At 38.7% G+C, this 22,869-nt stretch overlaps 1 protein-coding gene across 4 annotated transcripts in view; it reads right to left on the reverse strand.

Annotated features, from left to right (window-relative positions):
* The window catches only part of PEPD (peptidase D), a 145,757-nt gene that overhangs the window by 88,699 nt on the left and 34,189 nt on the right, over window positions 1-22,869 (reverse strand). For 3 of the 4 annotated variants that reach the window (XM_074913382.1, XM_074913380.1, XM_074913383.1), the window contains 3 exons: window positions 21,076-21,120; window positions 12,436-12,511; window positions 10,978-11,024 (listed from right to left, as the gene is read on the reverse strand). In XM_074913382.1, the coding sequence (XP_074769483.1) occupies window positions 10,978-11,024; window positions 12,436-12,511; window positions 21,076-21,120 (168 nt within the window). The remainder of the gene's footprint in view (window positions 1-10,977; window positions 11,025-12,435; window positions 12,512-21,075; window positions 21,121-22,869) is intronic. The other variant, XM_074913381.1, reaches the window with a different exon arrangement.

Here is a 22,869-nt window from a genome sequence, read left to right on the forward strand (position 1 = left end):
CTCCACATTCTCTCCCCTCTGACACCGGTAGACAAGAGGTTTTAATCATCAATTCATCACACTGCACCCAACGTGCAAGAATCCCATTGTGAGAGGCTTGGGCACAGCACTGCATTAAGCAGTATCAGCCAGCTTCAGTCCCCGTTTTGTCTTCACCAAGGCATGCAGACTGTAAGTAAAAGACAGCATTGTTACCTTTGAGTTGTTTATAAAGACAAGTTTTTTAAAAAATCCCGGCTTAAACATAAAATGCTTGCCAATACAAGCTAAAATTTTATATTCTTGCCAGCAGGTATGGAAACATTCTTTTAGAGGCACTGAGGGTTAAACTTTTTTCTGACATTTATAATATTCAGTGCTGGAAAAAAATCTCTGCAAAGAATAATTGCTCCCACAGGGACCAATCCATGGGTCACAGTTTTTTGCACTTGACGGCAACAGAGCCTTGAATGAGATTTTCTATAAAACCTAGACTTAAGCTTGCAGCATAATCACAACGTTTGCCCTAGCTCTAGAAGCTGAACTAAAGCACCACTTCTACAGTGTAATTATTCCACATATGTTCCAAAAACCCATGGGGAAATTTTATTATTCAGGAGAATAAATAGGGTAAAAATAAATGGTTTTTAATTTTAGCCAATTTTTACACTCCTTATGAATTTTCATTTTTCTTATGCAAGTTTAAGTCCATAGGAGAGAGGATTTGCCTTGAAGAAATAATTAAACTTTCATCTTCAGTTACGCATCTTAGCAAATACACAGCCACCCACATAGCACATAACACACAAGTGCTGTTCAGTGACACAGAATGCCAACATAATCACCAACACTTCATAATCTTCCTTTCAGTTTCAAACTGAGTATTTGAAGTTTGAACTTCTGTTCAACAACACAGAGTAAGCAGAACCGCAGTAAGGGCTTAAGTTAGAAGGAGGTTGGAGTCCCAATATAGAGCTTCATTTGCCCTCAATGCTTTTTTGAATACTTGAACTATTCTTAGAGAATAATGCAGTAATTTGTCATATGGGACATGTAAACCTACTACCTTAAGGATAATAAAAGATTAGAAAACTCAATTTATGAAGACAATATCTGAACCAGATTTAGTCAGCTACAGAAGTCACAATTTTTCTGGGAAGGGAAGCTGAGGAAGCAGGACTCCATCCCGTTCAGGAAGATGCAGGCACATTTTGTGACTAAGTCTACCCATGACAGCTTCTCCAATTCCTGGGAACAGTTCCACACTCCTTTCTTAATGCAGGGACCAAACAAATTACTACACAGGTGCTCTGTAGGCAGGTCAAAAAATCTGCACATCCCTAAGCTCATTTGCAAACAAGCCACACCCTGTTCACATGGACTGATCCATTCACTGGCCTCAAGCCACACACCATCTCTGCAAGTGCTGGTCCTTTCTCCTGGAGCTCAGGCTGTTTTCCAGCACCTGAGATGGCTGAAGAGAAGGGCAGAAAGACCAAACACCAACAGTGGAAATCAGAGGTTAATGCAGACAGATGGGCTGAAATATAAAATCGGATTAATTTTTGATGCTTATTCTAAACTAAAGTAGGGACCCAGAGAGAGGTAGTTTAGCAGCCTTCCTAAAGATGCCAAATCTAGCTCCAAGGGCCTATTGTAGGTGGTAAAATCACTACGCTCATCCCAAGTGCTAGAACCAATATGAAAATGAAACATAAAGTAATACAGAAAACTACCAGAAACAAATTACAACACCCGTTCAGGACCTCTTTCAAGTAACAGAGATCTCCTTGCTCCACCGGCCTCAAATAACAAACATGCTCACCTCACCCTAACAAATTCTAGACCCCCTAGGAAGGTGTTATGGACACAAGCCTCTTTGATCTGCAACAGCCACAGAAACAGCATTGGCCAGGACCTGCCTCAGTTGAATGGTTTCTTGTGATACGATACCAACTTCCTCCTCACAAAAAATTTCTGATGAAGAAGACATGACTCCTCCCTCAACACAAACATCTCTGAAATCTCCCCAAATCTTGCAGGGTTGGGAAGCCAACTCCTGAATGCTGTTGCCATTTCCAACTCAAACACCACCTTAGTCACAGACATGATCTTCTCCTCCTTCAAGCACACAATGAATAAATAAAAAAAAAATTGATCCTGGAGAGCTGACCCACTTTAATGTATTACACCCACTGTCAAACGTTCCATTACAGAGGAAATGTAGACAGGCAAAAGGCTACTTATAAATCACATCTAACATCCTAAACTTCACACAATCCTAACATTTGCAATTTATAGGAACACCTTGCACCCAAACAACCTCACACAATTTTTACAAATTATCTGCTAACCAGAGATGTGAGAATGCCTGTCCACCTCTGCCATTCCATGCTGACCAAGAGGATGTAGCAGGTTCATTCTGAAATAAGAAAGAGCAGAAATCCAGCCCAATACTCATGAAAGATACAGCATTTTACAAGAGGATTGTACCAAGTGAGAAGTGATGGCAACTGTACCCTACACCAACAGATTAACTTGTGGAGCCTTCAATATCACGTATCTCATTGGTTCTTTTAAATATAAAGGTTTCAGTAGATGAATCGGAAGACACAGAGTCAGTTGTCAGCAAAGCTCTTCATATCCCTTACTTCCCAAGACTGCCTCAAGGCTCATTTTGATCTACTCAGGAAAAGCTGTTGAAAGCAAAATCCAAGTAACCCAGAAATAATGTTGGGTTTTGAGGAATTCTCAACAGGGACAAATTCCTTTTAGCAGAAACATCACCTCTACTGTCTAATATGATTCAGGTTTCTCCCCAATCCTAAATTTCACTTAAGAGTTCATTTTCCATCACTTTTGCCTGGTGATTCAACTCTATTCTGCCCTGCTATACAACTCAGCTGTAGTTACACACACCATCTTCAGCGCTGCTTGGACAGCAGAAATGCAGCATAGTTAGGCATGAAGACTTCAGCGTTAAGCAAACTCCAGTACTCTTGCATCTCTCACTACAGGCAACCACCTGCAGCTTTGTCCTTCGCTGCCTTCATTCATTTCCCATACATATATTTTTTCAATAATTGTTTGTAATCTCAGACCTTAATAAGCATCAAGTGACCTAAGTCTACCATCTCTGACCAATACTTAAAATCCCACGACCAAGACCTAGGTCAAAAATATTACACCACTTGAGAGCAACACAACATTCTGCAAATGAGACCAAGCTGATCTGCATCGAGACCCAAACTGAAAAAGACTATTGAGTATCATCCTGTAATTATAATCCTGACCTTGTGCTTCTCAATACTGCTGATAACGGGTACACTGAAAAAACTACCACCTGTCAAAATAGTACACAGTTCTTCACAACAGAGAGATGATGCAATAACAAAAACAAACAGAAATCAAACAAACAAAAAAAGAACCATCGGGATAGGTGTTAGAAATGCTCCTTAATAAACTGGAAGGCGGCACTTGCACACTACGGTGATGAGGATGCTCTAAGAACCAATTTGGAAAAGAATTTATGCAGGGGGCATACCAGTAGCAAGGAAGAGAATCTGCTCATTTTCTTTTCATCTGTGCAAAATGGTTTTGATTTTCAGGTCAGTATGTGATATGTTATTAATGGACAGTCTTGGTATTCTACCCATTTCCTTCAAGTTGGGCTTCTAGTATCTGAGCATGACCATGTAGCAATTCTGGCTATCAAAAGATGAGGGCCAAGAAACACAAAATTCTGATCTCTGCTTCAACAGTAATTAGCAAAAATTATTGAACTAAAGCTCACAATGAAGATAAAGCCTCACATATGGTAGAATCTTTACTTTGGACTTGCCTGAACAAGCATGAACAAAATCCACAGCAAATAGTAATCAGTTCAGCCTGCTGTCTTTTACAATGAGTTCCATTTCACATATCTCTAATCTTAGCTTGTCATTAGTAATGCTAATTAGTTCACTATCTCAGTGCAACGCTAGATTCAGTAAAAACTGAGATTACTGCTAATTTGAGAAGAAACCTTGTTCTTTCCTTAAAATAAATAATAGTAATAGCCACTCTACAGAATACCCACAGAAACTAATATTGCTTGTAATTTTCAATCAGATCTAAAATTCAAATAAAAATTGCGACTACCTTTCGATTTCCAAAAAGATAATAAAGGATAATTACGAATTATCACAGCACTAACTAGATTAACAAGCCTGTAAGGACATACAATGACACAGCATCTAAAGCTGGGTTCTATCTTGCTATGCGAGCAAGCCCAGTTCTGTACACCCGCACGCTGAGCACATCCTTTCACAGCTCTCCTTCTGAAGGGAACCATTTTCTAATGCCAGCATGGTAATTGTTCTTTAGTATCTGTGGGCTGATAGAGGGTTTTATTTTAAAGTTCTCACATGGTCTGATTCCACAATTTTTTGTAGAAGATAAAACCCAATTATGTGGGACTTCAATCACAAGTCACAAAAGAGACCTGTGCAATTAAACAGCACTCTTCTACACAAAGAGCTAATTAAAGTGACATCCAGGAGGTGAACCAAGCTGTCCTCTACTGAAAAGTGAGAGCATACAAGCTTGCCACAGGACCTCCTGCAAAGGGAAAATGCTGAGAGGTTACTGGGAATATACTGGCACTGCTCTGCTCCCCCCCAGAAGTTAATGGAGTTCACCACCAAGCATGACTACACAGACCAGCAGTTTAGCCAACTGAGGTGTCAGAGGTTCCAGTGCCCCAACACTCCCCTCCTCAGGAGATTTCTGCCCCACGCCCACCCCCTTGCCATTTCTCCTCTCAGGTGGGGTGAGAGGGAGATCAGGGTGACTGGAAATGGTACATGCTTGCCAGGGCTGGGGCAGCTGGAACCTCTCAAAGTGGATTTACCACAGAGATGCACTTCTCCTTAAGTGGACATGGTGCTGAGACAGGAGGTCTCCACATTCAGGAGGTAACCCTCACCCCCATTTCTGCTGAGTCGAGTGCGTGTACATATGCATTTTTGCCACTGTACATCACAGAAGAGGAACAATGCTCAGGGGTTTTCTGAATCAGTTTTAAAATTCATATTTATTTTAAGACTATTTACAACCTTAGTTCAGCTGCATTAGGAAATCAGTGGAGACAGCCTAATTCAAAACATCAAAGGACTAGTGGTACCTGAGGGAAGGTAGGCAGAAGGGCAAGGCTCCAGGAAGCGTGTCTCTGAATCCAGCTGCTCTTCTTAGCAAAGATACTGTATCTGACTTCCCTCCGGGCGCTGGACACCTGAGATTCAGTGGCTTGCTCAACCTAAGCAATCAGCAGCTACCCGACGTGTGCTGTCAGAGCTGCACTAAGCTGCCTACCTGGCCCTGGACCACTGTAGGTCATTTTGTACCACGAAGTTCTGGGTGACCCCGAGCTGCTGTCTCCCACCAGGAGCTCCCCCTGGCAGGAGTACAAAATCACCACCTCAGCCAGTCACTCCCCTGCCAGTCCCAGTACGATCTCTGTTGAACAGAAGCTCTTGGGCTGCTGTGCAGTGCAGACATTTTGCTAAAAACAGAAATTGCTGCTGATCCATTTCTTCCTTCAACTCTTCTACTAGAACTAGATACAAAGGCAAATAAATAATATTGGGTACAGGATTGTCTTAGTACCAAAACACCACCCAGACAGCAGGCAGACACATACACCAGTCCTATCACACAAGCGTGAAGAAACAAAGGAAAAACAAGTGTATTTGTTTTACAAAACATGGGGAAAAGCCACCTTCTTTCTCCTCTTTCAGATGTTTTTCATGTATTTTAAAGTTTTAAATCCATCCTTTTGATTGCAGTAACCTACATTTAAAAACCCACCACCTCTAATTGTGAGTCAGCTTTGAGAATCAAGGCAGTCAAGCCATTTTCAGGCTACACACTACCAGCTTTTTAAAAAAAAAAAGTTAAAGGAAAAGAAAATCACATTTCAGTAACTGAGCAGACTGACATGCTGCTTGAGATTAATGGAGTGCTTGTCTCTTGTTTAATAAAAATAAATCCTATACACAAATACCAGTGAGGGCTATGGCATAATTCAACATTCCCATGCCAAAAAGCAACTGTGAAGAATTCACCTGTGTATTTTTGTCAGCTGCAATGGGCATTCTTGTTTACTATCCACACACACTTACGCAAAGGACTTACAAAGGCTATGCTTGAGCTGAAATTCTAAATACAAAGACTGGATCATGAAAATACTAGAAATATTTTAAAATATTATTTGCTGCAAAAGTCAGTGACTTTCTCAAGTACATTCAAAGAGCAAAATCTATCAGGAGATGGTAAGTGGCAAATCCTGATTAGATAAAATAATCAGCATTTCACTGAAAGGAAATACCCAAGGGAAAATAAAATTATTCTGGCTATTTTCTCTTTTCTAGTGAAATAACATATATGTTTTATTTTCAGTTTATTCCACTGGAGCAGGGGAGAGAGAGATAAACGAAAGATGAGAGCCCTAATCCATGAGAGCACTCTCAGACTTCCACAGATAGTGAAATTTAACATTGACAGATATGACAGCAACTCATTTCAGAGTCTAAGCTCTGCTTTGGAATCAGGGACGGCACTAAAAAGAATAGGGATAAAGAACTTGTATCAGCCTCAGCTGGTGAGAGAGGCGAGGTGTAAAAATAGTCTGTAAGCATTGTAAACCAACAAGGAAAAAGCTGCCTTCTTGCCATTTTATTCTTTAAACTGTTGCTGTTAAGCAGAGTGGAGTTTAAATTTAGTATTAACTAATACAAAATCCCCACAATTATGCATGGCTGTACAGACCTAAAAAAGATCCACTGCACAATATACAGAGGGGGCATCTATACAGTTGGGCTATCAGCTCTTGTCCTGACTGGCACATGCTCTGAATGAACTCCAACTCCCCCCTCTACAACCCCATCTGGAGAACCAGTGTCACACCCAGGAACCTCTCCAGCTCACTGGTGGTAACCAGCTGCTGCGAGATCATATGGAACATATACTGCCCTCCATCAGCTGTGCCAACCTTAGCATCAAAGTATTTAAAGCCATAAGAAGTAAATGCAGGCAAACCTTACAGAGAAGAAAGTGGACATGCGGAGAGGAAGTGGCTTCCGCTAGCAAGCCAACAATAAAACTAAAGGTGCCACCTTCTTACTTTGCTGCTTTTACTGACGAAAAGAACATGCAAGTACTGTTACCCACGTGGCACTGCACAGCACCCTACCCACCCTTTACCCTAGCTCATTGCTCCTTTGTTTTAGAAGAGCCCACTCCACAGGATGAGGATCCACGTTTTTGGATCCTAAGTACTGGAATCACAGTTATTCTCACGGTAACATTAAGGTGGCTCCTGTGTGCAGAAGTTGCAGAGGGTTCAGAGATAGTCAAATAATCTAGGGATATCTTGGACAAGGGAATGAGCATTTAGACCTGGCTTAGTGCTGCCCAGCATCATCAAGGCAACGATGACTACATTATCATTTAATGAATTCAGGACTGTGCACACACTCCTATCACAGGGCCTTCAGTGCTATTAAGAACAGGATAAAAAACCCACAGAAATGGGCAGTGCATGCAATAGCTACATGTCCAGTACTCTTCAGGTAGGAAATTGCTCTTCTGTTGCTACAGCATACACTTTCACACCATTCCCCAATCAAATCAATAATTCCAAAGAGTCATCCTGATCTTAAAATTGTTCTCTTCAATAAAAAACGGGAACAAATGAAAAAATGCACCGAGTATTCAAAACTTTATCTGGTAAATACTAAGCAGATGAATAGGCAACACTCTAGAAATTGATAATCACCGATCTAGAGACGGTATCTCCAGTGCTCTAGAGTATCCTGAAACAGATGACTGCATGTCCTAATTAGTACTTTCAGTGTGTATGTATATATATTTATATATATATATACACAAAATATTTTGTTTATATAGACACACTTAGCTTAGCTGAATTCAGATTTTTTCACATACTTCTCAAGCTGAAGATTTCTTTTATCATTTTTCTGTATTTTAACAATATATTCACTACAGAGCAGTTTCCTAATTAAAAGCCTTTAATTAAAGAAGATTAATTAAACATGAGATAAGCACAAATACTAAACAAACTGCTTCAGAGAAAATCCAGAATCTGACCTACCAAAATGACTTTACATGCAATTACACATGCTGTGAATTACTGTTTGTAGATAATTGCTTTGGCTGTCTCCTTAAAGTCAACCAACCACATATTAAAGTTAAATAACATCAAACCAAAAAAATAAGTCAGAGCTGATTGGACTTGCAGTTAAATGCGTTATTTTTTTTTTTATATAGCTCAGCATTAATGCAATACTGGTTCAAAATAATTTACCAGTGGACCTTAATCATAAAGAATACTTCCAGCATATTTCTGAAGCTAGCTTTCAACCCTCAGAACAAAAGGTACTATCTTATCTATAGATTTCATAATTTACTTAATTTCCTTCAAATTACTTCTCACAGAATAATCCCAATCCTAGAAGTATAACTAGCTTCATATGTTGTTGACTCTGAAGGTACATTTCCTAGAGTTTTAACACGTTTTTGCTGTATGATACAGTAGAAGTAAAATGATTCATTTTTTGTAGGAAGGCGGCTTAACCAAATGAACAAAGAAAAGGCAACACTTAGGTCCCACATGTAGTAATGGAAAATCTTAATTGCTTTTGGGATCTCTGGCATTATTCTTTCTAGCAGACAAGGTCAGATCAGCTTTGTACGCAAAACCACACGTGCTATATTCCACAACGTCAAAGAACAAAGTAAAGCAATATGAAAAGGGGTTTACTGGCCACATTTCAAGAGGCCAATATATTTATTTCAAGAGGCCAATATATTTATTTCAAGAGGCCAATATATTTATTTCAAAAATTCACAATTTCACAGCCATCAGTGGGAACTGCAAATGCACCTGTGGAACAGGGTCATGCAATTCAGAAAACTTTTGCAAAGTGAGTGGAAATCCTAGAAACATCAGAAAATCACAAATTTCGTTAACTTTTAATTGATCTCTTAAATACAAATGTGAATACAAATCTATAGAGACCATGAATTCTGGTTCTCCGTACCCTTAGATTTCAGGTGTACCAGAGCTGCCAAACACAAGTTATGTAGCCTGCTGACAAAAAAAAAAAATAAATAAATCTCTACTATTTCAACAAAAATTGTCAATTTTTGGATGTTACCTATTTTTAGGTCTTTGAAAGTTCCTTTCTCAGACTACATTAAAGGGGGTTTATCTGCATACAGAGTAGAGATTTTCTAGACTGTTTCCTAACTTAATTTATAAACATTTCAACCACACATTTCTTGCCAGGAAAGTGTGGAAATGACAGGTTTACATTTTTAGGACCCTTTTCCCCTAAGCAGTAAAGGAACAGAAACGGGAGCAGGGATGAATTCCACCAGCAACAGAAACCAAAGTTCTAATTACAGTCTCCAAGGCAGACGCTACAGAGGTAGTCTGCCAAGACCTCTTTCATTAGTGAAATAACCTGAAACTCTTTCAAGATGTGTAATCTATCAAGACATATGGAAGAACAGAAGGCAATTTTAAATAGGTTTAATAGACAGTTGCCTAATTTATTTATTTTTTTTTTTTTAATTGAAGGACACAAATAATCTTTTTAAAAGGTTGTTGTGTATGGAAGAAGCTAGCCAGAGAAGAATGAAAGTCCTGGAGTGAAAATGCAATATACCTCATAAATATATATATATATTTGTTGCACGACATTTAAACCAAACTGCCACGATCATGACATTTAAAAGCACTCGAGAACAAACTGCTCTATGGAAATTTTTGATTACTATTGACTTCCAGAGCCAAAATTTCACTATCAGCATATACTGCATGGGCAGTGAGTAAAATGAATGCAAACACAAGACTCATTAATGAAGTTAACGGGGGCATGTACACCACATCTCTGTTACCTGGTGGTATATGCAACTGCAATTTGAAGCACAGTCAAATTATAGGCATGAGCCTATAGAGTCTGTAGAAACTTAAAGTGCTTAAATGTAACATTAGTTTTTCCGTATTGCTTATGTTCTAAGGGCATTATTTCTCTTTTGAGCTACCTTGAAATCATGATGACAAATACTGAGGTCACTTATGTTTTCCCCTCACTGGGTGCAAATTAGCCTGCTTACTAACATTTGAAAAATTGCTGTTAAGAAACAACAATAACTGAGTAATTTCTGACTGCAATTTTCTATTTATTCATTATGCAAATACTTTGAAAATGGAAAATACTGTATGCAAGCTAAAAATAAATGGACTTGGTGATCAAAATCATGCTTTATAACATAGGCTGCTGCTGATCTAATGTAAATATTGATTTAAAAGAAGCAGTAATGTTTTCCTTGTATCTAGACACATCACTACTGTATCAGCTAGGAGCAGCCAATCCTTCCTATATATGCACTTACAGCATGTTTTCTTCAACATAAGAGATATATGCCGTATTCTTATTGACTTCTTAACAGCTGTAGTAACATCCATTACACTTGTGAGATGAGCTCCTTGTACTGGCTAAGTACAGGTAATGCCGACTTGCAATTGCAGGCAAAATGTAATTGAACACAGCCTTTTATATGGTTCTTAAACATTCATACATGCAGTCTTCTAAGCATAACAAGCATAAGAGCCATGTTTATCCATAAACACCATTTTATTGGATGGCTTCAAAGAATAATAACAGCTATTTCATAAAGTTTCTGTAAATTACTAGAACTCCAGGAAGAGAATTATGCTACACTAAACCACCACCAAAAAAACAATCAACCATCATCAAATGCATGTTTGAAACTGATGAAGTACCACCTCAAAATAATAAAATGCTTACAACAGCAATGAGCTCTCAGTCTCAATTGAATCAGTGCTACTGCTTTGCCTCAGCTATTGCTTCTACCCCTACTACAGAGAGACTTTCTCCTTTTTATTACAATTATTGAAAGAACTCTTACCTCTCCATCTCGTATTCTTTCATACCAGCTTTTACTGCCTTCATTACCTGTAAGATACATATTAACATGGGACATTCATAGCAGGAGGGAATCTCATATTTATAAATTTATGATTTATGACTGAGTATCTCCAGAGGAACCTATATTACAAAAATATCATCTGTACTTCATTTAAATTTACATCAGTAGATGCATTTTAAAACTACATTAGAAATCAAATTCATTTTAATCTTTATAAATGCCTGCAGTCTCCGGCAATAAAGTAAGTTTAATTGCCAAACTACTATATCCTAATGAAGTGCAGCTCATCAAAATAGCAATGCTTAATTCTGAAAGCTCTGGTGAACTTGGCAGCAAGTCCTGTTGTTTTACTTTTATGAAACTCTAGCAAAACACATGAACTGGAATATACTACAATGGAAGACTCTTTTATACTTTGCAACCTGAATCAACAGAAAACTACTACAGTTAACACTGCTTTACAACCCATAATTCTGATTTTTGTTCTCAGATTTGCTGAGAATGTATACCAGTTTTATTGCTTTGCTTATCTCTGTATTATAAAAGTTCTAGGCAGCTGCTCTAGGGAACAAATTCTCTCAGATATGCTAAGACCATTCAAGGATGATGAAGGACCAAGGAGAATGAATGCAAATGACTATCCCTAGACTTTTCAGCTTTACAATATTCACTTTAAAATACTTTTACACTTCACTGTTCAGAAATCTGAGGAACAGGAGCAAACAGTCAGTAACCTCAGCTACTTCTACCTAAGCTCCCCCTGGTCATCATTCAGAACTCCTGGCATCACTACATGGAGCACAGGATTGACATCCAAGTTAATTTTGTCATCAGTATCTGTAGAGCATTATGATTTCACTGGTACAGTGATAGGTTCAACCTGAGCAGCCCTGCTTAGAGCCTGGATTTGTCTTTGCCATGTTGCTATGTTAACAGAATAGCATCATGAAAACAGCGTACTGGGGGACACACCCATCTCTGAGGAGCAAAATAAAGAATCCTTGCACTGTCCTCCACTGTGCATGGAAACACTCCTTCAGTCTGTCAGGATCTGGAGAGAGTAACCTGCTAGTTAAACTTCAGAGCTGCACATGCTGATATGGGCCAGAAGAATAGTCGTCTTGGTCCTTCCTTCTCCATCACTATACAGGTACTTGTGCGCACAGGAGAGAGAGATTGCAAGCAGGTCACCTTCTGCCGAGGCTCCAGCTCTTATCCAAAACCACACTTCATTTCTCACACATCACAAATGCACCAGTGAGTTCAAGGACAATGCAAGGTATATTACTGGGCTGTAATAAGAGGGATATTATCCTCTCATTTCTACCCAGCCTTTCCATTATTTTATTACTAAGCAATTCAGGGTTGCTGGGAACATTTTCTGAGTACCACTGCTACACTAAGAGCAAAAATTATTAACAGTAAAGGATCCATTACCTCTTTATGAGCTTCACTGGAGATTTTATTGGTGTAGCGCAGAACTTCCAACTCCATGTCTGTCTTAATCACACGACTTAAAGAAAAGTAGAACAGATATCAGGTTAGGTTGCAACTTCACAGCTTAAGAATACAAAATAAAAAAACTTAAAAATAATATGCATCACCTATGGTAAAATTTGATCAAGTACACCTCAAGAGAGAGGAGCTATTACAGTATTCATGACAGCAAAGTTTTGTTGGCACTGATTCACCATTAGCAAAACAATCTTACAAAGGTAAGTCACAAGCATTTCAAACAGCAGCCTGCATTATTTTCATACTAATAAACAAGTGGTCCAACCAACATTTTTTTCAACTCATTCTACAATACAGTAGGAACAAAAGCAATGTATTTCTTCATTTGTCATGGCTCAAACACTACTTCAAACGCAACATTTCTACAAGCATACTTGATTTACTTTTTAAACACATTTGAAACTAGTTTAGATAATGAAATTCCCAGAGTTCTATTCAGCACAGTCCTAACTACCACCTATTTGCAATACCTCAAAAGGTGGGGGTGGGGTGCGTGAAGAAATGCTATTTCAAATGTTTTGTATAAAAAAAACAAACAAACATGAAATTCAGAAGCCACAGTAGCAGTAATTACAGCCATGATGTCTGTTCTCTTTCACATGCTTCTGGAGGGAAAAAACCAAACCAAACAAACTCACAAAAACCCCCCATTCTGTTCTTTATGCTTTATGAGATACTGTATTTGTGCCTATTTATGAGCCTTGATACTCTGTTCTGAACTCATCTCAAAAATTTACCATTAAACTCTTATCTACTTACACTGCTTTCTACCATGCATTTCAAATAAAAGCATCTATTTAGTGTGACATGAACAGGGAAGCAGAGATAGTTCCGTACCCTTCTATTATAAATCGTCTACTTTTTCCGCTGCTACATATACAGATTTCCTACTATTTCTCATGCCCACCCGAAAGGCAGCCATGAAGTACATACTTGCTGTTTACAAAGAACAAAACTACACACATTGAATTACATGAAAATATTTAAATTGTATTTTCCAGCTCCATTCCAGAGCTTACTGTAACTGTTGTATTTTGAAACTGCCACCAAGACACCCCTTTTATTGTAACATGCTCTTACTCACACTGCTGTAGAAACTATTTACTGTATTTCTACTCCTGTAGTTTGTTTTAGTGAGTCCAGAAACAGGTTTCTCAGCCATCAGCACCTCTGATGTGTGAGAAGAGCATTTCCCACACCGCTATGCGGCACAGCCACTCCCCTTCAAACACAAGTCTTTTGGGAAGAGTAAAGGTACCTTTGTAAAAATGCTGCTTTCAAGCAAAATGCTCTTACAAACAGAAACACAGTAGAGGGGAAGGGATTGACATTCTTAGTCAACTGGAATACGACACAAAATAATCATTATGCACATTGAGAATGAGAAGTACAAGGTTTTAAATGCACACTGATGTGAAAAAATTACACTGGGATGGTATAATCTGCTCACCATGGGTGAGGAAACAAACTTCTGCTTCTGCCTTTCAGCCAAGACATAAAGAACAGTAACTCAAACATATTCATGTTAGAATGAGGTAGCAAAGGCTTACAAATTTTATTATTTTTTTTTTTTAAATCCTGTTCTCCAGCAGACAGCATGTGCTAGCAGGATAATTTAATACTTGTTTGATGTGCTTTTATATTACTTTCAATACACAGTACATATCCCTGACCTGCAAGTGCCCAAAAATAGGTTGTTTCATAATTCAATTGTCTAATCTCTTTACAGGGATCTACTAGTAACACAAGTTAGTAACTGTTCAATGGCAAACGCAAATAGTATTAGAACCTATTTTACTTGACTAGGTCATAAGGTGTCAGGGTCAAGGAATTTATTTTAGATCATAACGTCTCAGGTATCTTTTTGCATATATGAATTTATGTTCAGTTCCAGACAGATTTTTTATGCAGTGCACCACCTTCATTTACACAAGGTCAAGTGCTGAAACATTTTACAGAAAATGTTTAGTCATTCTGAGACCAACAAAGTCCACTACCCAACCATTAGTAGGGAAGAGAGGGAGGATGTACAATTGTGCTGGCAACACAATCAACTTCACCCTTCACCAGATACTGAGAAGAAAAAAGTCACTGGGGGCTCCTATGCTGCCTGCAGTGGTACTGTTGACGGAGTTCCCACAAGCATATTTGGGTAGCAGAAGGGCATGTATTTCACCACTTTCTCACTGTTTTGATGGCATAAAAAGCAACACTCTCCTGAGACAGGTTTAAAATGCTGCTAGTCAAGCACTGTGGTTAGCACTGTAGGGCAATCTTGCAGGTGATGAGTGGTCCACAGTACTCATGATGTTTTCCCCCCCATTTCCAACATAGGCTAGGAAGAAAGTCCCACCTTTGTTCACAAATGTGAACCTCAACATTCTATTAAAAACAGCTCTCGGACCAGTTACACTGCATTACTCTGCATACATTCATTCACATTTTAATGGGAATAAATAATTTCCATTATTAGCTCCAGCTAAGACAATTGCAAAAATGTACAGATTCAGCATGTAATGCCGTTCTCAGATTCACAGGGGAGACTCTCAGTCCAATCAAGTCTCCTGTTGTCAGGACTGATCTGTAACTTTTAATTTTTTTTTTTTCTCCATTTTACCTATGTAAAAACATTTCTTCTTCCTCACTCTCCTCTTTTACATACATCGTGTGCTTTTATTTGTACTTGCCACATCAGTAGATGGTCTTTTCATGCATGTCAATCATCCAACAGAAGAGAGAAGCTCTAATACAAACAAGTATCATTTCAGTCCTGAAATTAAGTTTGGGCATTTTAAGTGGCTGGATACAAAATTTCATGCACAGCCTACTTTCCATAATCAAGTGGCCAAGAGCATACAGAATTTGAGGCTGAAACTTGCATAACTCAGCTACATTTTCCTAAACCAGCGCTTTCCTCAAAGATACACAAATTTTTCCTTCATTATGTGCATTCACCATCATTCCTGATCATACCGCCAGAAGTATCTGTTCCCAGTTATCACCTCAGTGTTTATTAACTCTCTTGTTTTGTTGCTTTCAGCATGTATGCAACCTTAATGGCTGCTTTCTGTGACATGCGTGGAAAACGTCTGGGTATGTCCACTCCTCCTTATCTTTCTGGAAACATTCCATTTACAGACCACCTACTAAGTATAGATGCTGCCCACACAGACAGACTGCAGTCCTGCCTCGTCTTCACCCTTTTTCAACTCTGCTGTTACCCTTCCACATTTTATTTATAGCAATTTCTCCACCATAGTTGATATATTTATGCTCTTCTGCAAGCTTTTGCATAAAAACTTGCTAACTGAATTAGCATCAAAGCCAGTGAATATAGTAAACCGCATATGCAAAAGAGAAGCATTACAGTTCAATTCTGAAAGACAGTTGCATGAACAGGAGTTCATCTTGAAACAGTTCAAAAAGATGTTAAGAGATTTACAGTACAAATAAAAAAAGCCCTCTGAAAACACAAAAAGCTTTAAGACATTAATATACAGATCACTTTCCCAAAGAAACAATTATAGCTTTCCATCAAAGTACTGCAAAATACTAACTATATGAAATCTTCCACACATAACTATCAAATCCCACTTTCATTGAGGTTAGAGGAAAACACAGTATATACAGGCACAAAATGAGCTGTACAGTGCTAAATGTTTATCTTCTAGCACCACCACAATTATGGTAGACAAACACTGGTATACTAAAGTAACAAAAGGCCATGTTGCTAAGTGCTATCACAGAAAAATTTATTTTCAAAACAGTGAAATCAATACTTAGCATATACATTCAGTATCAAATTTGAAATGGGAGCCCTAAAATTTAAAATTAAAGTGTTTAAATGTGTTTGGAAACCCATTCATTCCAAAAAAAAAGTGAAAACAACTTTTGCAAACTGCTGAAATCCAGTCTGAGGTCAAATTGTTTCACATTTTATCCTTAAGTTTCACAGCAAGTAAGTAAATATTGGGATCTTGAAAAAAGGATGAGTAAGGAAGGGAGGCAACAGATCTGTAATCACAAACACTTTTACCCCTTGCCTGTACTGAACCATTTTCTCTGCATTTTATTAGAAGACTGTGTAATACTAGATTTGCCTTTTGTAGCTCACAGTTCTCCTCAGCTGATTCAGAAAGTGTAGCTATTTCACCTCTTCCTGGTAGTTTTGACAGTATGGTATAGATTAGAGTTTTTCTGACAAGTATGTAAAACAGAGTAGTTCAGAGTTTGCTGAATTTGAAATTATATGCATCCATGCAAGTATATGACTCAAATGAAACAATTTCCTATTCTAGAATATAACACAAAAAAATTTCATCTTCCTAAAAAAAAACATCCTTAATTCTAAAAATATTATTGCTCTATAAAGAGTGTTTCTTGGGCAGTAACTTGACATTCCAAGGAAATTCCTACGTTAGGAAGTTTTAATACACGTAGCCTGTCATTCACATATTGATTTCACCAGACACTTCAATCCTAACAACGGTCTTTAACATACTCCTGACTTAAAATGAAAGCCACCAAACTCGATAAAACCTTTTAAAACACTTTTGAATGCAAATCTGAACTTTGGCTTCACTTAGAATTCTCCTTCCTTGAAAGCCAGATGGAGGGATCGTGCATACCAAGCATCTGTTGCCCGTGAGATCACAGAGAGGACAAAATCAGAATTCCAGTCTGGCACTCACAATTCACAGAAGAGATTCTCTCTACACCAAAATGAACGGCTCCAACTGCTGCCCTTCTACTGCCTCAATGCTCCATCCATCTCAGTACAACCTCAGGGCATAGACCTCATGTTTGTCCATCCCTGAGCTTCCTGAAGATTTAACTGCCTATTAACCCAAACCACAGAGGAGAAAAGCTTATCAGGTGACACCTTGGTAAGGTGAATGGAACCAGAATGAAAGTTAACTCGGGAACAAGCTTGTAGCCCTAATCCAAAGCCTTCTGCAGCTGAAACTGTCACGCTGTATCTACAGATCAACCCTTGGAAGTTAGACCAGGCCTTCTTGAGGTCCCTTTTCTTGCCCCTTGTCTTTCTCTGCTAACAAGAGTACAAAAAGGTGGGCAAACAAGAGGAGCACAAAAATGACACTGTCAGGTTACAGATGTAGCTCCCTCCTGTGCTCCTCAAACAGCATGTCTGGTCACTCGGAAAATCCTCCTCTGGCTACTGGGTACATGATAATGAAGTGTCAGAGGCTGGAAGTTCCCAATGCCTTAAACAACAGAAAAGCCCCATGCCCTACACCAAACCAACCAACCAGAACTTAGGAGCAGACACCTCTGCAGGAAAATATGAAGAACTTCTAACTTGACTTTTCTATTATTTCTATAAGCAATATATCATGGCATGGTCTTGGAGCATGTGTGAACACTTCCAGATCTTCCCTATCAATATATGTAATGACAGGAGCTTCACTAATGTGCTGGGTTTGTGTGTGGTGGGCTTTTGGTAGCCGAGGAGGGGCTACAGCAGTGTCTGTAGAAGCTTCTTGAAGCTTTCCTGGCTCCAAGCTGGACCTGTCTCTGGCCAAGGCTGAACCAATGAGTGATGGTTGCTGTGCCTCTGTGATAACGAATTTAAGAATGGGAACCTGGGAAGAGGAGTTGGAGTTGTGAAGGAGACACCTATACAAACACTGAGGTCAGTGGAAGGAAGGAGGAGGAGCAGGGGGAGGTGTGCTGGAGCAGAGACCCCCTGCAGCCGTGGCGAGAGGCCGGTGGTGCCCTGCAGCCCACGGAGGGCACTGGGGGAGCAGATGCCGACCTGCAGCCCATGGAAGATCCCGCACCAGAGCAGGGGCTGCGCCTGGAGCAGGCCGGGGCTCTGAGGGAAGCCTGCAGTGTTGTAGTTCGGCACTGGGAGGACCATAATGCATGGGAGGGACCCATGCTGGAGCAGTTCATGAAGAGCTGCAGCCTGTGTGAAGGAATCACATTGGAGAAAGTTCCCAGAAAACTGTCTCCTGTGAGAGGGACCCCACTGTTACTGATTTTGCTATCAACTGAAATTAAGTTATGTTTGATTTTAATATGAGTATAGAATGAAGAGATATTTTAGTAGAAATTATTTGTTCTCACTTATTGCACTTTATACCAGCAATCAACTGCTACTTTAAAATCCCCTGTACAGTCCTGTACCAAGGCCGAAGGGAGTGGTCATAATTAGCTAGTAGGAACAGTTAGATCCTAGGTAAAAAAACACAAGATGATTTGTAAACTAATTTATGAGGTGTATATATAGGACTAGAAGAATGTAAGTAGTTGTCAAGGTCTACGATTAATGGGAACTGAGGGAAGTGACCATAACAACCTGCAAGTTCCTGCCAAGAAACTATGTCCTTAGGCAAAAGGTAATTCCAGCAGGGGGAGATTGCGACCACTGACTCATGGATCACCTACCCGTGTTACACCCCAGACCCATTTCTAGACATTTCTAGCTTTCACTGCGCATGATCGGAAATAGAAGGAGAGTATGTTGATGATTTCCAAGAAATTATATGTTTATGCCTGAATACTTAATGAATGAGTTCTATGTAAGATGTATAATTTTGGTGCTTGGTGTGTGTTGTTGGTGAGACGACTGCCCTATGCACCTGGCCGTTAATAAAGAAGTGTCTGCTTATCTACATCACATTATGTCGATAAGTTTTTATCCTGGTTTTCGGTGACAGCACAATGGAGCAAGGGAAGAGCGTGAGGAGTCCTCTCTCCCAGGGAGGAAGGAAAAGCAGGACTGACAGCATGCCCCATCCCCTGCCCCCCTGCACTACTGGCGGGGAAGGAAGTAGAGAATTCAGGAGCAAAGCTGAGCCTGGAAAAAAGGGAGGGGTGGGGGGAAAATGTTTTTAAGATGTGGTTATGCTTCTCACTGTCCTACTCTGTTTGGAAAGTGTTGCTGTTGTTAGTGTTTGAATTAAATTGATGTTCTTTTTTTCATCCCCTAAGGAGTCTGGGTTTTGCCCATGACCATAATGGGTGAGTCACCCCTCCCTGTCCTTATCTTGATTCCCAAACCTTTTGTTTAATTTTCTCCTTCCCATTCCTGAGGGGGAAGGGGTGAGCAAGTGGCTGCATGGTGCTCAGTTGCCCTCTGTGCTCAAACCACAACAATTAATTAAACACTAATGGTACTTCCAAAAAAGACCACATTTTGTTAAGCTCCTTCTTTACCTAATTATGTTTAATTTTAAAAGCACATCCCTACGCATCAATTTCTGAGCTTATGTTCTGTCTACGTTATTCAGGACTTTGCATCTTAAAGGCTGTACCAACTCTTAAATCCACAATTCAACTATATAAGATAACATCTTTGTTTTGGAAAAGGAAGGGTCCGAATTCTAGAAGGACAGAATATGAAAGATTTAAAAAATGGTACCCTGAGCTTTCTGTGTTACAAAGCACCCACATGCACCCTTACACTCATAAGCAGGATTTTCAAGCAATGAGTCCCACTACTACACATCTCCAGGTCCATTCATGACTCAGTGGTGCAACAATGTCTAAGCAGTTTCCCTTCTTCCCACTTTGCTTTTACAAACTTTTTGTCATACCAAGCAATGAAAATGGCTGTAACAAAAGAAACGTGACCTAATAAAAGTTCTACATATTCTGAAATCACATTGATCTTCAAAAAACATCTCCACAGTTTTCAAACTGGCAATTAGATGTAGATGAAAACAGTAGAATGTTCTCAGCATATGTGCTAATAATAAACATTAAAAAGAATAGCATGTAGTAGCACATAATATACTAAGTTACGTGGTAGTCAGAGTGTACACTTTTCTGTCTGTATTTTAAGATTTTGAGCTTATCTGTCTTAACTAAGGATTTGCTCCATTTCTAGATTAATACTCTGAAAAAGCTTAGATAATTCATGAACAAAAATCCACTACATTGTTTCTTCAGTTAATTTCCTAAATGGAAAACTAGAAAGTCCTAGTTATGAAGCAAATCCTGAGGACAAAGTCAGCAATGCTGACCAGAAGAGGAAAACTGGCAAAATGCAGCAGCTTTGCAAACTACTAATGCACTTAGTCACACTCTTTAATTTTGTCTATTCTAGATAGGCTACAACAGAATTCCCCTAGAATTACAAAGTACAGTTACATGAATAATAATTCAACAAAATTAATGCTGTTAAAATAAATCCTAGAGAAGTAATAACACCTTATTAAATATTACCTGTTCAGACACAGTTTTCATATACCTTTGATTTTCATTGCTAGAATATGAATTATCCTCAGTTCTTTTCCTATCCACACAAATTCACACTTACACAAATGTGACTTAACTCCTAACACATTTTATAAAAATGTATATCCAGACACAACGCTTAAGAAAAGCTACATAAATTCTTCGCTTTTCAATGCTGTTAACTAGCCCTGTTTTTACTTTTGTACATTATTTCCACCCTGTAACATGAAACTAGCTTAAAATTAAAACTGCTATCGTAAAGTAGGAGGCTTCTGCTGAGGGAATCTCTCTGAAGCAGTGGTACAGAATACAAGCATGTTCAACAGTGCTCAAAGAGAAGTATTTTATGCTACTCACCATTCTGCAATTTCAGGATGAAGGATTTTGTTGTTCACATTAAATCTAGAAAAAAATCAAAATTTACAAATATTAAAAAACAGCCAGACACACAAGAGCAGGTACTACATATTTACTTTTGTTTAGGTTGCATTTTTTTGGTTGGTTGGTTTTTTTACAAACTGTCTTCTCTGAGGATGTGACAACTTCTGAATTCTAATACAATATTTGTTTTCACCATAGATCAGTATAGATCCCAGTGAGGAGAATGCACGCACTCATCTTAAACGTGCGAGTATTTAATTTTGAAATACATGAGACTAAACCAGATATGTAATTTTAAGAATGTGGAGAAACTAGAGGAACAGTATGTTCAAGACATGTTTATTAAACTTCTTTTGACAAAGATAAAATGTTATCAGTTGACTGTTACGAGTGTGGGTTGGAGGAGATCAACCTCCAGAGGTCCCTTCCAAATTGTTCTGTGATTTTAACTTTGCTCCTCAAACACCCTTCAATGAAATTAAACACAGTGATTTGTTAATTTCATCCTTTGTTTTACACCTTCCCATTTTTGTGTGCACTGAATGTGACATGATAAACAAGCTTGCTTAGAGGACTTTGAAAAGGAAAACAATCTCTCTTTGTCTTTTCTGATCTACAGAAGCAGCAAAGCAAAAGCTTCCATCTCACCTTGGCTTCAAACACTTAACCATTTTTCTGTCTGTTTTCTACATTAGCAATTCATGTATTCTTGGAAGTATTCTGAGGCTCTCTAAACAATAACATTACAGTGGCCAATAGAGTAAGAAACTGAGTAATTAAGTGGAACACAAATGGATTTTCAAGCATTGTTCAAGGGGTTTTTTGCTTACAATTTCAATGCCTAAGGAGTGTTCTGCATCAAAGATATTTTTGTCTGACTCAGGACTGTTGGCTCTTCAGTTAGGGCATTTAAGAGAATTAAAATGCTCCAAGGCTCCCAACAGATCTTCAGAAGGATGTTATAAGGCAACAATTCATTTTCCCACATTTTTGGAGGAAATATTAAGTCTATTCCAGGTTATTAACCATTGTTTATGCCTCAGAAGGGACCAACTAAAGCACAAATCCAATTAAAAAAATTATTTAGAAGTAACTTCTAATTGTACCAGGGTCTTCCTGCATCCTCAGATAGCAGAAAAAACCCTTAAGTTTCTCTTTATCAAAAACATACGCTTGTAAACTTAAAAAATCCTAACAAGGTGAAGGTTAATAGCTTTGTGTTCCTACTCCAAAATAGAAAACAACTTATCACAACATTGAACAAGGACAAGCTGTATGGTATTCAGTATTATGGGTATTAATTAGAAACCACTGGAAAAGCAACACAATACAAAAAGCCCCAAGTCATAGAACAATGCATCGTTATAGAATAAAGTTGGTCACTTGGAAACAAGGAAGTCTCGTAAAAACAGAGAAAAATGGCACTTTCTCAATCTAATCACTAGCCCCCAACAACTATTACCTACGTACACCAATGCAGAAATATCAATCTAAAAATTCTGAAAAACCAAAAGCCTGGGCTCCCCGTTTGGCTGGAAAGTATACCAACTGACACCACCACAGAAAATCAAGACACAGAAGAATTAAGCTGCAGCTGCAACAACAGACACAAAGTCTTTCAATAATCATCATCAGTATGTTAAACAGAAAACAGATCAATGAAGGCAAGTGTAAGCAGACACTGCAGCACTGCAAAAAGCTCCCACACCAGTTCTATGCTAATAAGACAAGTATAAACTATGGTTATTATTAAGTAACAAAAGAAAATAA

Source organism: Athene noctua, chromosome 9, assembly GCF_965140245.1.
Source record: "Athene noctua chromosome 9, bAthNoc1.hap1.1, whole genome shotgun sequence".
NCBI lineage: Eukaryota > Metazoa > Chordata > Aves > Strigiformes > Strigidae > Athene > Athene noctua.